This window comes from Myxine glutinosa, chromosome 5 (assembly GCF_964187855.1).
Source record: "Myxine glutinosa chromosome 5, kmMyxGlut1.1, whole genome shotgun sequence".
Classification (NCBI taxonomy): Eukaryota; Metazoa; Chordata; class Myxini; order Myxiniformes; family Myxinidae; genus Myxine; species Myxine glutinosa.
Window position 1 is genome coordinate 121,753,417 of NC_136265.1, and position 13,160 is coordinate 121,766,576.

Genomic DNA, 13,160 nt, shown 5'->3' on the forward strand with positions numbered 1-13,160 from the left:
AAGAAAGAAAGAAAGAAAGAGAAAGCCAAAGAGAAAGAAAGAAAGTGAAAGAGAAAGACTGAAAAAGAAAAAGTAAGATTCATGAAACGAATGGATACAAGCATTTATTTAGGTTTATGAGCAAAAAAGGAAAACTCAGGCTTCGGGGTGCCAACAAATACCCATTTAAAATTGACTAACACGCCTCATGCCATCGCCAAACTCTAAGAGATCCTATCACAACAATCCTAAAGGGTTCAGTGACAATGATAGTGGTAAGGTGACAAAGAACAGCAACAACAATGGTGCTTTGCTACATTATGGTATCTTCACATATTATATACACAAAATGAAGGAACAGGCCCCTCCCACTCTCTCCCCACCTATCCCTCAACATTCCCTGTCCCTCCCATCGAGTCCCCACCTTCCTAGTTTCAATCCTTCCCTCATTGTTTTCAAATTTCATTTTTGTATTCCATCATAGCATTATTTTTGACCCTTTGTCTAAAAGTGAAATGGAAAGTGGAGAGGGATGACAGGAGACAGGAGGTGAAACAAAGTTCTCAAGAGAAAGTTGAAGCAAACATAAAATAAAAAATATAAAAATAAAAACATCAGAGTACAAAGGGCCACAGACAATGGCGTTTCGACACAAGTCAATCCCGTACAAGGTGAAGTGCAAAAATAATTCCTTCAGGTAAAGTTCTCACCATGAGTGTTGCCTTGGTGGATGAAGAGCACACAGCGGAACCAGGTCCTGATAGTGAAAGTTTGAGGACCGAGATGATCATTTGGTGCACTTCTCAACAAAGCATCCATCACCTCACTGAAAAAAGATTTCAGGAAAAAATAATAATCAAGGATGAAGTCAGTAATATAAATAAAGAAAATAAATGCAATAAATAATAATGAAAATAAATAAACGCTCAATGGAGTACTGCTCTCCCCTCTGGGCCGGTGCTCCTGCCTCACACCTTGCTCGGCTTCATGCTGTTGAAAGCAAAGCTTTCAGAATCATTGGAATCTCCCGCGATGAAGTTAACTCCAAGGGCCTCTCACTCAATTACCGCAGGCAGGTTGGTGGTCTTTCCGTCTTTTACCGACTCCTCTCCGGCCTTGCCCCCCCCCCCCCCCCCAGCTCTCTCTCTGGGCTCTGTCCCCCAAATATTCCTACAGGTCGCACAAGATCTGCCTGCAACCCTCTTATGGTTAAACTGCCAAAATCAAGACTCTCTGCTCACCTTCACTCCTTCATTCCTTTACAATATATTTTAATCATATTGCTCTGACCTGTCTGGAAGAACGTGGCACAGGAAGCGGCAGGCAGTTACCGCTGGCACCAGGTCATCCCAAGCAAAAAGCCGGCACAGCTCGAGCACGGGATGTGGAGATAAATCGGAAGGCAGGGCCGTAGGTTGAGACAGAGAGAGCTTGGCAAAACCTTGGGAAGGAAGGTGGAAAATCGGAACCGTGCACTTTATTTGCAGATATTGTGTACAACTGTAAACATTTACAATGCAATAGTCAAAAGGTACTAATAGTTCTTATAAATAGCGCGAGTGCATTTCTAAAACACGGGTGACGTTTCCATCACATCTACAGTCGTTTTTCTCCAAACTGCTTTTGTGAGGCCCTCGTCATCAGGAGGGATCAATAGTTGTGAGGAAGTTAGTTTGCATGGCTCAGCCAATCAAGCAATCATTGGTTGTTATCTATCATTGGTAACATTGGTTATCTAGAGAGGATCTAAACTATCGTAAATCCATTTATAATTTACTTAAAACGTTCTTTAAAAAGAAGAAAAGTTAAGGCAATGCAGCCTTTGGTTAAATCTAATGGCCTAATGTGACGTGCATATGGTGTGGATAATATGGAACATCTGCTCAAAGAATGCCAAACTGTTGGAGGACCTAAGATATAGCTACCTGCGTTGGGTCCAATTTACAGGTATGAAGGTCTTATTGGAGTTCACTGCTGATTGGATTACCAGAGAATACGAGCACACGTGGAGAACAGTACTCACCTGAAACTAACACGTTTACAGAAACAGAAAACATCAAACTACCTGGGTTGTTTACTCTGGACATGTGCGGAGGGGCGGTGGAGGGGGGAGGGGGCTGAGTATCAGTACTGTGTAAATAAACACCTGTGTGAGGTCAGTTCCACTGAAAAAAACCCAAAAACTAGACAGCAGAATTGGACGTGAATGTGCCAATGGATATGCCTCCGCCCATGTTAGGTGCCAACCCACTGTGACGTTTGCTCTCAATCAAAGGCCATATGAAAATGAAAGGTGCCTTGAGAAATGGTGAGAGAGGGACGGGTGGAGAGAGAGACAAGTAAAAGAGAGACAACATCAGATGCTTCTAACTTGAGTTATGGTCTACAAAATGATTTTCAAAGGGCACATGATTCATTTCATTCAAATTCATTCATTCATTCATTCACATGACCTTTGACCCGTTCAATCTAAAATCGAACCATTCAATCTTTGTATTAGAGTGGTTAAAATCTCTTGAGTGCTTCGTAGGTTATTGCAGTGATAGGTTTTCAATTAAAGGGCACTTGACCGTCGTCCTTTTGAAACGTAATCAGTTCATCTTTGTATTACAGTCCGTAGTTATGCCGCGTTCGTTTAAAATCCTTTAAACGGTTGACAAGTTATCGTGGTAACTCAAATCTGCTACTTTCAGCTATAGATCACATGGTGACAAAAAGGTCACATGACCTTTGAGCCTTTTCGCCCAAAAACGAATCAGTTACTCTTTCCACACCTTTGTACTAAGTTTATAGAAATTCCTTCTGTAGTTCACGAGTAACAAAAATTGGTCATGAATGCATGGACAGACAACCCAAAAACAAAATGCCTCCAGCACCTTCGACCTGATAAAGACGGAACCATTTTCAACAAAACTTTATTCGGTCCATTCACGTTTGTGTTTAGATCTGAGCGCATAGTTCATGATGCTTGGATCTCAGGTTCAAACTCCGCATATTTTGTCGATTTGCCCAAAATCTTCAAGTGACAATAAATACCAACACTCAACGTGACGAGATCAAGTTGATCAATCTTGATGAGATGAGATACTTACCAGATTATATTCACACATATCAGTCCCTGTACCCGGTGTGTACCCCGGTTTAGAATAGGTACACCGTATCCCTGGGTGTCGTAAGAGGCAACTAAAAGGGTTGGCATCACGAAGGGCTTCCGGCTCTAAAAACATTGCCTCAAAAAGGGAACCATGACAATTACAACTGCATATGGGCAGGGAACGGCCCGAAGTACCCCATGGAGGACCCCACTCCCTCGCGTCAAAACACAAGGTGGGGAACCCGATCGAAGCAAGGGTGGAAATCACTCCATTTATGGCGACGAAACGTCTGATGCCCGACGTGCAGATCGGTTTCTAAGGTTTGGGACATGGAATGGAGGGACAATGACAGGGAGATCAGGAGAAGTGGTGGAAGTATTGGTCAGAAGAAGAGTGGACATATGTTGTGTGCAGGAGACGAGATGGAAGGGAAGTGGTGTGAGAATGGTGAAGGGTAGGCAGGGACAGAAATACAGGTTTGTGTGGCAAGGGTGCCCAGAAGGCGTGCATGGTGTTGGTGTCCTGTTTTCTGAGGAGTTTGTAGACAGTGTGGTGAGTGTGACGAGTGAGTCATAGGTTGATGATGGTGAAAATGATGATTGGGAAGCTCTTGGTGAACGTCATCTCGGGATATGCTCCGCAGGTTGGTCCAAGCGATGAAGAGAAGGACAAGTTCTGGTGTGCGATAGAGAAGCTGATGGAAAACGTGAAAGATGAGGAAGTTGTTGTGGTAGGAGGAGACCGAAATGGACATGTGGGAAGGAGTATGGATGGTTTTGAGGAATTCATGGGGGTTACGGACATGGTGTGAGAAATGGAGAAGGTGAAAGGATTTTGGAGTTTGCTGATGGAGCTGATTTGTTGATTTGTAATACTCAGTTCCAGAAAGAGGATAATAAGCTTGTTACATACACGTCAGGTGGGTCGATGACAACCGTTGACTACCTGATGGTGCGTAGGCGAGATAGGGGGCACCTCCGGGACGCAAAGGTGATCCCGGGGAAGGAGGCTGTTTCACAGCACCACTTGGTTGTCTGCTACATAAGGGTGAAAGGTGCGAGGAGAGGTCGGCGGGTGAAGTACCAACCGAGAATGAGGGTGTGGAGGTTGAAAGAGGTAACAGTGAGGGAGGCATTAAAAGAGAGGCTGAGTATGGCAGAGGATGATGTGGTTGAGCATGAAAGTGGTTGGATATCAATGAAAGATAGTCTGTTGGGAGCCGTTGGTGAGGTATGTGGATCGACAAAAGGACCACCGAGGCACTCAGAAACATGGTGGTGGGATGATGAAGTTGGAAAGAGGATTGACGAGAAAAGGAAGAAGTTCAAGGAGTGGCAGAAGGCGAAGGATACGGGGGCAGAAAAGGCAGAGCATGAAAGTTATAAGGCAGCCAAGAAGGCTGCAAAGAAAGAGGTAGCAAAAGCGCAGGAGAAATGTAGGAAAATGTTCGGAGAACGCTTGGATTCGGAAGAGGGTCAGAGAGCGGTATTCAGCAGATAGCGGATATGCAAAGCAGATAGCGAAAGAGAGGTGTGATGGGATGGGGGTGAGTTGCTTGAAGGATGAAGTGGGACAAATCGTTGTGGACCCAGATGGAATTAAAGGAAGATGGAAGAGATATATGGAAATGCTGTTGAATGCAGAGAATGAATGGGATGGCAACATAGAGAGTAACCCAGTTTTAAGACCGGCAGAGAAGATAACGGAGAAGGAAGTTGAGGAAGCGATAAAAGCAATGAAGAGTAGAAAAGCGGGAGGGCCGACGGGAGTTGTGGGAGATATGTTGAAGGCAGCAGGAAGTTGGGGTGTGAAGAGAATGACACAGATCTGTAATCTGGCGGTGAAAGAAGGCCGCATTCCATTGGATTGGGAACTGAGTACCCTCGTCCCTCTATACAAAGGGAAAGGTGACCCTCTGGACTGTGGCTCATATCGAGCGATAAAGTTATTGGAGCATGGAATGAAGGTATTGGAAAGGGTGTTGGAGAGGAGGATAAGGAAGAAAGTGAAGATCGACGAAATGCAGTTTGGATTCATGCCAGGAAGAGGGACGACAGACGTGCTATTTATTGTAAGGCAGTTGCAGGAGAAGTACATGGAGAAGAGGAAGAAGTTGTTTCTTGGGTTTGTTGATCTGGAGAAAGCATTCGATAGGGTTCCACGCGAAGTACTGACATGGGCATTGAGGAAGGTAGGAGTGGAGGAATGGTTGATCAGAGTAGTGATGGCAATGTACGAAAGAGTGCGCACAGCTGTGAGGACGAAGGACGGGAACAGTGGTGAGTTTGAGGTGAAGGTGGGAGTGCATCAGTGGTCGGTACTAAGTCCACTACTATTTGTAGCTGTGATGGAGGTGCTGGCTCGGAATGTAGAGGAGGGTTTACTGTGGGAGTTGTTGGATGCAGATGATCTGGTGTTGACTGCGGAAAGTATGGATGGGCTGAAGCAGAAGATGAACAAGTGGAAGGAATGTATGGAGACAAAAGGTCTGAAGGTCAATATCGGAAAGACGAAGGTGATGGCAAGTGGTAAAGCATGTGGTGAGGTGGAAAGAACTGGGGAGTGGCTGTGTGCTCTGTGCAGGAAGGGTGTCGGAGTGAATTCCATTCAATGTACAATGTGCGCTGAGTGGGTTCATCAAAAATGTAGTGGTCTGAGAGGGTCATTAACCAGTGTGGCAGCTACATTCAAGTGTAAGGTGTGCTGCATAGAGGGAGCTGCAGATGGAGGAAATGTTGACTTGGACCTTGGAGACGGCGTGAAGCAGGAAGGTGTGAAAACATTTTGCTACCTAGGAGACATGCTGAATGGAGAAGGTGGATCAGACTAGGCAACGGTTGCTGGAGTGAGATGTGCATGGAAGAAGTTTCCGGAACTGAGTGGCGTGCTGACGATGAGGGGAGTGTCATTGAAGCTGAAGGGTAAGGTGTATGCTGCATGTGTGAGAAGTGTTATGATTTATGGGAACGAGACATGGGTAATGAACGTAGAGCAGCAACGAAGGCTGGAAAGGGTGGAAATTTGAATGGTTCGGTGGATGTGTGGAGTAACATTGAGAGAGAGGAAGACAAATGACGAATTGCGAAAGATGATGGGAATAGAGCCTGTGATGGATGCTGTGAAGACAAACAGGTTGAGATGGTTTGGTCATGTGTTGAGGAAGGATGAAAGTGACTGGTTGAGAAGAGTGATGGAAATGAATGTAGAGGGAAGTAGAGGACGGGGAAGACCGAGAAAGACGGCTAAAGATGGTGGAAGAAGAAATGCGGGCAAGGGGTTAACAAGGGGAGATGCAGAAAATAGGGAAAAATGGAGAAGATCGTCATGGGGACCGCAAGGCTAACCCCCACTCGAGCAGGGAAAATGGCCTTAAAATGCCTGTTGTTGTTGTTGTTGTTGTTGTTGTATATCAGTCAAATCAGTCCTAAGTCAGATAAAGCAAGGAGTGAAGGTAGGGGATAAGAAGTACTAAGTACACTAACAAATGTGAAATTAAAAAAATATAATAACAATAATAAAAAGATTTAATTGCAAAGGAGGAAGAAGCAGATTCATGGAAGTTATTTTTTGTCACAAAAGGATTTAACAAGAGTTACTCATGATATTTTCTACCCTCATTAACATTCCCCAAGCATACCCCATTCCTTTCTAGGTTATTGTTTTCTCCCCTCTCCATCCTTTCTGTTTTTTTGAAATTCCACTTCTGTTTCATTGGCGGTTTTCCCTTCAGCTTCTTCACCCCCGTGTGTGAAACCCTTCACTTCACCCCCCTTCACCCCTTCACCCCCCAGCTTCTTCACCCCTTCACTTCACTTCACCCCCTTCTTCACCCTTCACCACCCTTCACCCCCGTGAATTCCACTTCACCTTCACCTTCTTTTGCCCTCCCGTTGATCTTCTTCCCTAATCCCTTCTTCCCCTATCTTTACCTCTACCTTGCTGTTGGTATATTTCCCCCCTTTCCACGATGTTGTTACCTCCCCCACCAGAGGTCGACGGAGGTTATGTTTTCAACCCTGTCTGTCTGTGAGCAGGATACCTAAAAACGTTGTGCACGGGTTCATCTGAAACTTGGTGGACAGGTTGGACATGTGACAAGGACGAAATGATTACATATTGGTGAAGATCTGGATAGTATAATTTTTTTAGGCGATTCCTCATCATTGAGAGACAGCCTGCTATATATCGTTTTTGGCCCTATCTCAAAAACTTATGGACGGATTCGGACGACATTTGGTGGACAGATTGGGTGTATGACAAGGATGAATTGCTTCCGTTTTGGTGAAGATCCGAATTCCGATCCAGATATGAGATTTTTTTTTTTTTTCTTTCACGCGATTCCTCGCCATTGAGAGATGGGGCCAAAAACGATATATATCACAATATCCCAAAAAGTTGGGGATGAGTTTTGACAAAACTAGATGGATGAATTGATTAGGTGACAAGAACAAGCCAATTATATTTTGGTTCAGGTCCGGATCTGGCCGATCAGTGGATACAAAACGTAAACTCTTCAGCCTGGGGGTAGTATGCGCTCTACCGAGTGACATTCTCGTTCTTCTTCTGTCATGTTCTGGGGTCTTGTGTTCTGGCTCTCCCACGAGCCTCGACATCAATATTCAAAGTTTTAGTGCAATATTCAAATTTCATGCAGCATGCAAGAACAGGTTTATCCTCTGTCTCCCCATGAAAAAGTATTTTGAGATTGTTTGCTCCATATGTCTGATTTAGTGAAGTTTTACTATTCGTCGTGGCAACAAACATTTGGATAAATTATTATTGACAGGATAAATCTAACCCCTGAGAAAGTGAGACCACCTCCACCACCCGCCGTCCATCTTTGTACCCTCCTACAATACACATGCAAGCAGGTGGTACACTTAACGGGTTTAATAAATTAAAGAAACTAGATGGTATTCATAGAATACTTACCCTGCGCAGTCAACTTGTTGCGAGCCAACTCTTCTGTTTTTGAACGTTTTTTTTCCTTGATCCAATATGGCTGCCAGACCATGTGAGCGATGACATCATATATTTATATTCTCTAATATAATTGTTGCATAGATCACGCTCAATACATTTCAAACGGGTCAGACCAAGTGTTGTCCCTGTCGAATTATAACATCATAAGTATGGCACCAATGACGTCATCATTAATAACACCCATCCGCCCCCCCACACCCCCCAACAGGAGTTCCTTACAATGAGCCACGTTTCAATTTTTTCCCCGAGAAAGGTTTTGGAGATATAAAGGTGCAACATTTTTCGGTTTTTCCAAGACGGCACCTGTACCACATGGCCTATGACTTCATGATTACCATTAAAATATTCTACAGGAGGAGGCGCTCATGCAGTGAAAATTTAGTGTCAATCGGACCAAGAATTGCAGAGAAAAAAAAATTCATACTGATCGAATCAAGCGTTGTACTTGATGTCATCGGTACCTTAATTATGACATCATCATTAACATATCTTATTCCCCAATGGGAGTACTTGAAAATGAGCCATGTTTGAATTTTTTCCATGGAGCGGTTTCGGAGATATAGTGGTGCAGCGTTTTTCCAAGATGGCGTCCGTACCACGTCATCTAAGACGCCATAATTATGAATGAAAAATTCGACAGGCAGAGGCACTCCTATGGTAAAATTTCGTGTAAATCGGACAAACGGTTGCCGAGAAAATGAATTTTAAAAATGCAGACATGTATGCACGTACGTCACATGTATGCACGTACGTACGTACGCAACCAAATGCCTAACCCTGCTTTTCGCCTCGCAAGCGCAGGGCAATAACAAAGAACTGCTCAGCAAGGTGTGAAGCCATGCAAGACTAGAAGAGATGACAGCAGATGCAATATAAAGAAAACAAAATGAAGATGGAAACAGTAACAGATAAGAACAACAGATGGAAAGAAAATGAGGGAAGGCAAAGGCGAGAGAGAAAAGAAGACTTGTGTGGCTCACACGGGTGTTTGTAAGCAGGAGGGAACAGAGAGCCAGGGGTATTAAAAGATTGATATGCATGAGGGCAACACCTTTAAAAGGTGAGATCTCCACAGTACGTTTCCATGAGCAGGGGAGTTGGCTGTGAACCAGAGGAGGGGTTAGGAGAAGGGTGGAGAAGAGGAGGTGGGGGGGGGGGGGGGGGGGAGGAACTATAGGACGGGGCTGCTCGAAAACTATACTTCCTTTCCTGAAATAATTATGGGGAAAATAAAAGAAAGAAACTACGAACATAAAAAACTGAACAGTGTGCCTTGCAAGGCGGTAGTCATTATGAGATGAAGAAAGAAATAATTTTTGGTTTGTGTTTAAATTCAACACAACACAACAACAGGCATTTTAAGGCCATTTTCCCTGCTAGAGCGAGGGTTAGCCTTGCGGTCCCCATGACAATCTTCTCCATTTTGCCCTATTTTCTGCATCTCCCCTTGTTAAACCCCCTTGCCCGCATTTCTTCTTCCACCATCTTTATCCAAGTCTTTCTCGGTCTTCCCCGTCCTCTACTTCCTTCTACATTCATTTCCATCACTCTTCTCAACCAGTCACTTTCATCCTTCCTCAACACATGTTAAAAACACATGTTTAAATACTGGATAAAAATCCAATGAAGTAGAAAAAAAAAAATCAACGTGTAAAGGACTCAAATTCAAAGGAAAAGCAAAACGACACAAGCGTTACGCCTAGGTCCCCCGTCAGGGAAGTGATGTGAGTTGACAAAGTGGAAGACGCAGAAACCATGCTATGATATGATATTTCGCTCACAAGGTTCAGACATACATGGCGGTGGCCATCTTGGATTTTGACGTGGCAACCCAATTTTCAATAGCGTTCTTCCTTATGCCGAGATACACCCACACACCAGATTAGAAGTTGGTACTTCGCTTATTTTTCAAGATATTCCGCTCACAATGTTCAGACATACATGGCATCAGACATACATGGCGGCGGCCATCTTGGATTTTGACGTGGGTTGCACCCACACCAAATTCGAATGCAGTCCTTCGCTTACGCACGCACGCACGGACGGACGGACGGACGGACACACGGACGGAGGAGAAAACCATAGTCCCCCTTTCGCTCCGCGGTGCGACGGGGGACAATAAAGGCAAAGGTATCAATATTGAAGAGGAAACTTATCAAAAGTAAAATGATTGTCTGATTGCAGAGCTTATTTGATAAGTTTTCTATGTATCGTTTTTGGCCCGATTTCTCAATGGTGAAGAATCACTTATATATTAAATAATTGTCGTATCAGAATCCATATTCATATCTTCACCAAAGTTGAATCGATTCGTCATTGTCAGACATTCAACCGGTCCACCAAGTTTCGTCCAAATCCGTCCACAACGTTTTGAGATATCCTGCTATGTATCCTTTTTGGTCTTATCTCCCAATGGTGAAGAATCACGAAAAAAATTAGACTAGCCGGATCCGAATCCGGATCTTCACCAAAATCGAATCATTTCATCCTTGTCACATACGCTACACCTCTGCCAAATTTCGTCCGAATCCGTCCACAACCTTTTGAGATATTTTGTTCACAAACGGACAGACAGACAGGGGTGAAAACATAACCTCCATCCACCTTCGGTGGAGGAGGTAATAAAAGGATGTTTTCATTGACATTTTAAACATTACATTAACATCAGTGTTATCAGAAAGCAAAGCCAAAGCTTGTCTGAAGCTGAAAGTGTGGTGGCCGGGCGGTGCAACGTACCGGCAGCCACGTCGGGCAGCAAGGTGGGTGAGGGATGGAAGAGCCGACGGTCCCTCACAAATGGAAAGCTGCTCTTCCAGAGGATGCGTGCCAGACCCACTGAATGCTGGATACGACTTGGACAGGGATGGAAAGAAGAAACGGCAACAATGTTGATTATTGAAAAAGGAAAATAGAGTCAATCGCATTTGTAATTGTGACTGCTACAAATAATCAGTAACCACATGAGAAATACAAAAAAGGGCAAGAGGTTGATAAATGAATGGGAAAGGTGGGGGCCCACGAGGAGGGCGTGGGAACTCGCAACGAACGATGGCAGCCGGGTCCTTAGCTGGTTGGTGAAGGCCTTTTTGTTGAGCTTCCGTCACTTTGAGAGGACAATTTGTCTCGAGAGGACAACAGCCGTTGTGAGTTACAGCACGACATGTTTCGTGAATAAACACCAGCACTGAGCATCATAAAAAGCGTTTCACAGGAATGTTTTATGCAGAATGCACATCACTTTTATGTCGAAAGAAAATGTGTGCGGATGGAGCAATAGAACATTTAGCGGAATCTAAATCATAACCATTTAGTCCTCGCAAAAACGGGACTTTTTAGGAAAACGGTACGGCACTGGAGCCTTTCTTCTGGAAAGATTACACCGATAAATCCTACCAAGATTATTGTTATAGCAAAGGCCCAACGGCTTGTTCACTTCTCGTGTGTTTACACATCAGGCAAATCTTCAATCAAATGTTTAATTTAAGAACGCGATTCAACACGAAGGGAAGACTCATTCGGCAAACAGACGCACGGCGTGATTCGGAGAGAGAAGTTGTTCATTTAGGCACCAAAAGGGGAAAGAAATGGCAGACAAAAAGTGATGCAGGGCAGACAAAGTACACCGCACAAATAAACGAGAACAGCACTCGATGGAGCACATATCTCCGCCAGGCTCAACAGTTTACGTTTTGTATCCCGCCGATAGGCCGGAGCTGCATCCACACCTGAACGGAAATCGAATCGGCTTGATCTTGTTATCAAAACAACTCATCCACCTAGTTTTGTCAAAACTCATCTACAACTTTTTGACATATCGTGCTATATACAGTGCATTCAGAAAGTATTCAGACCCCTTCCCTTTTTTCACATTTTGTTATGTTGCAGCCTTATGCTGAAATCCTTTAAATTCATTTTTTCCCTCATCGATCTACACTCAATACCCCATAATGACAAAGAGAAAACAGGATTTTAGAAAGTTTTGCGAATTTATTAAAAAGAAAAACTGAAATATCACATTGACATAAGTATTCAGACCCTTTGCTATGACACTTGAAATTTAGCTCAGGTGCCTCCCATTTCTCTTGATCATCTTTGAGATGTTTCTACACCTTGATTGGAGTCCACCTGTGGTAAATTCGATTGATTGGACATGATTTGGAAAGGCAGACACCTGTCTACATAAGGTCTCACAGCTTACAATGCATATCAGAGCAAAAACCAAGCCATGAGGTCGAAGGAACTGCCTGCGGAGCTCAGAGACAGGATTGTGTCGAGGCACAGATCTGGGGAAGCCTACAAAAAAAATTCTGCTGCATTGAAGGTTCCCAAGAGCACAGTGGCCTCCATAATTCTTAAATGGAGGAAGTTTGGAACAACCAGGACTCTTCCTGGAGCTGGCCGCCCGGACAAACTGGGCAATCGGGGGAGAAGGGCCTTGGTAAGAGAGGTGACCAAGCACTCGATGGTCACTCTGGCTGAGCTCCAGAGATCCTGTGTGGAGATGGGAGAAACCTCCAGGACAAGCATCACTGCAACACTCCACTGATCTGGGTTTATGGCAGAGTGGCCAGACGGAAGGCAAACAGTTGAATCTTGGTTTCATCAGACCAAGGAATCTTAGTTTCTCAGTCTGAGAGTCCTTTAGGTGCTTTTTGCAAACTCCAAGCTTTCATGTGTCTTTAACTGAGGAGAGGCTTCCGTCTGGCCTGGGATTTTGAGAGAGACCTGTGGTGCCAGCCCCATGGTGCTCACACACATCAGATTAACAATGCATACATAGCAAATTGAAGGTGACGAAAGATGGGTTAGTGGGAATCGAAAGCAGGTTATTTATTTATTAACAGTGATTGGAAGTGAACTGACACAGGGTGCGGAATCGTGGTGATGTGTCGCTCGGTGTGGGAAGGCTCATGAAGGCACACAGCCAATTAACTAGAGCGATACCTTGCATATTGGTTACTGGTCGCTACAGGTCTATCAGTCTGTGGGTCAATCCTTGCGAGTTCAATGGAAGTTAAACATTGTGTTTTAAAAATTGATCGTACTGTCCATTCAATACAGATTTTGACCACACTAGAACTTGTCTGCAGGTTTTCAGAAACA

The 13,160-nt window shown here is 44.3% G+C and overlaps 1 protein-coding gene across 3 annotated transcripts in view; it reads right to left on the reverse strand.

The window, feature by feature from the left end:
• Positions 1-13,160, reverse strand: part of MMS22L (MMS22 like, DNA repair protein) — a 377,026-nt gene that overhangs the window by 86,761 nt on the left and 277,105 nt on the right. For all 3 annotated transcript variants that reach the window (XM_078778618.1, XM_078778619.1, XM_078778617.1), the window contains 3 exons: positions 10,794-10,909; positions 1,270-1,420; positions 690-805 (listed from right to left, as the gene is read on the reverse strand). In XM_078778618.1, the coding sequence (XP_078634744.1) occupies positions 690-805; positions 1,270-1,420; positions 10,794-10,909 (383 nt within the window). The remainder of the gene's footprint in view (positions 1-689; positions 806-1,269; positions 1,421-10,793; positions 10,910-13,160) is intronic.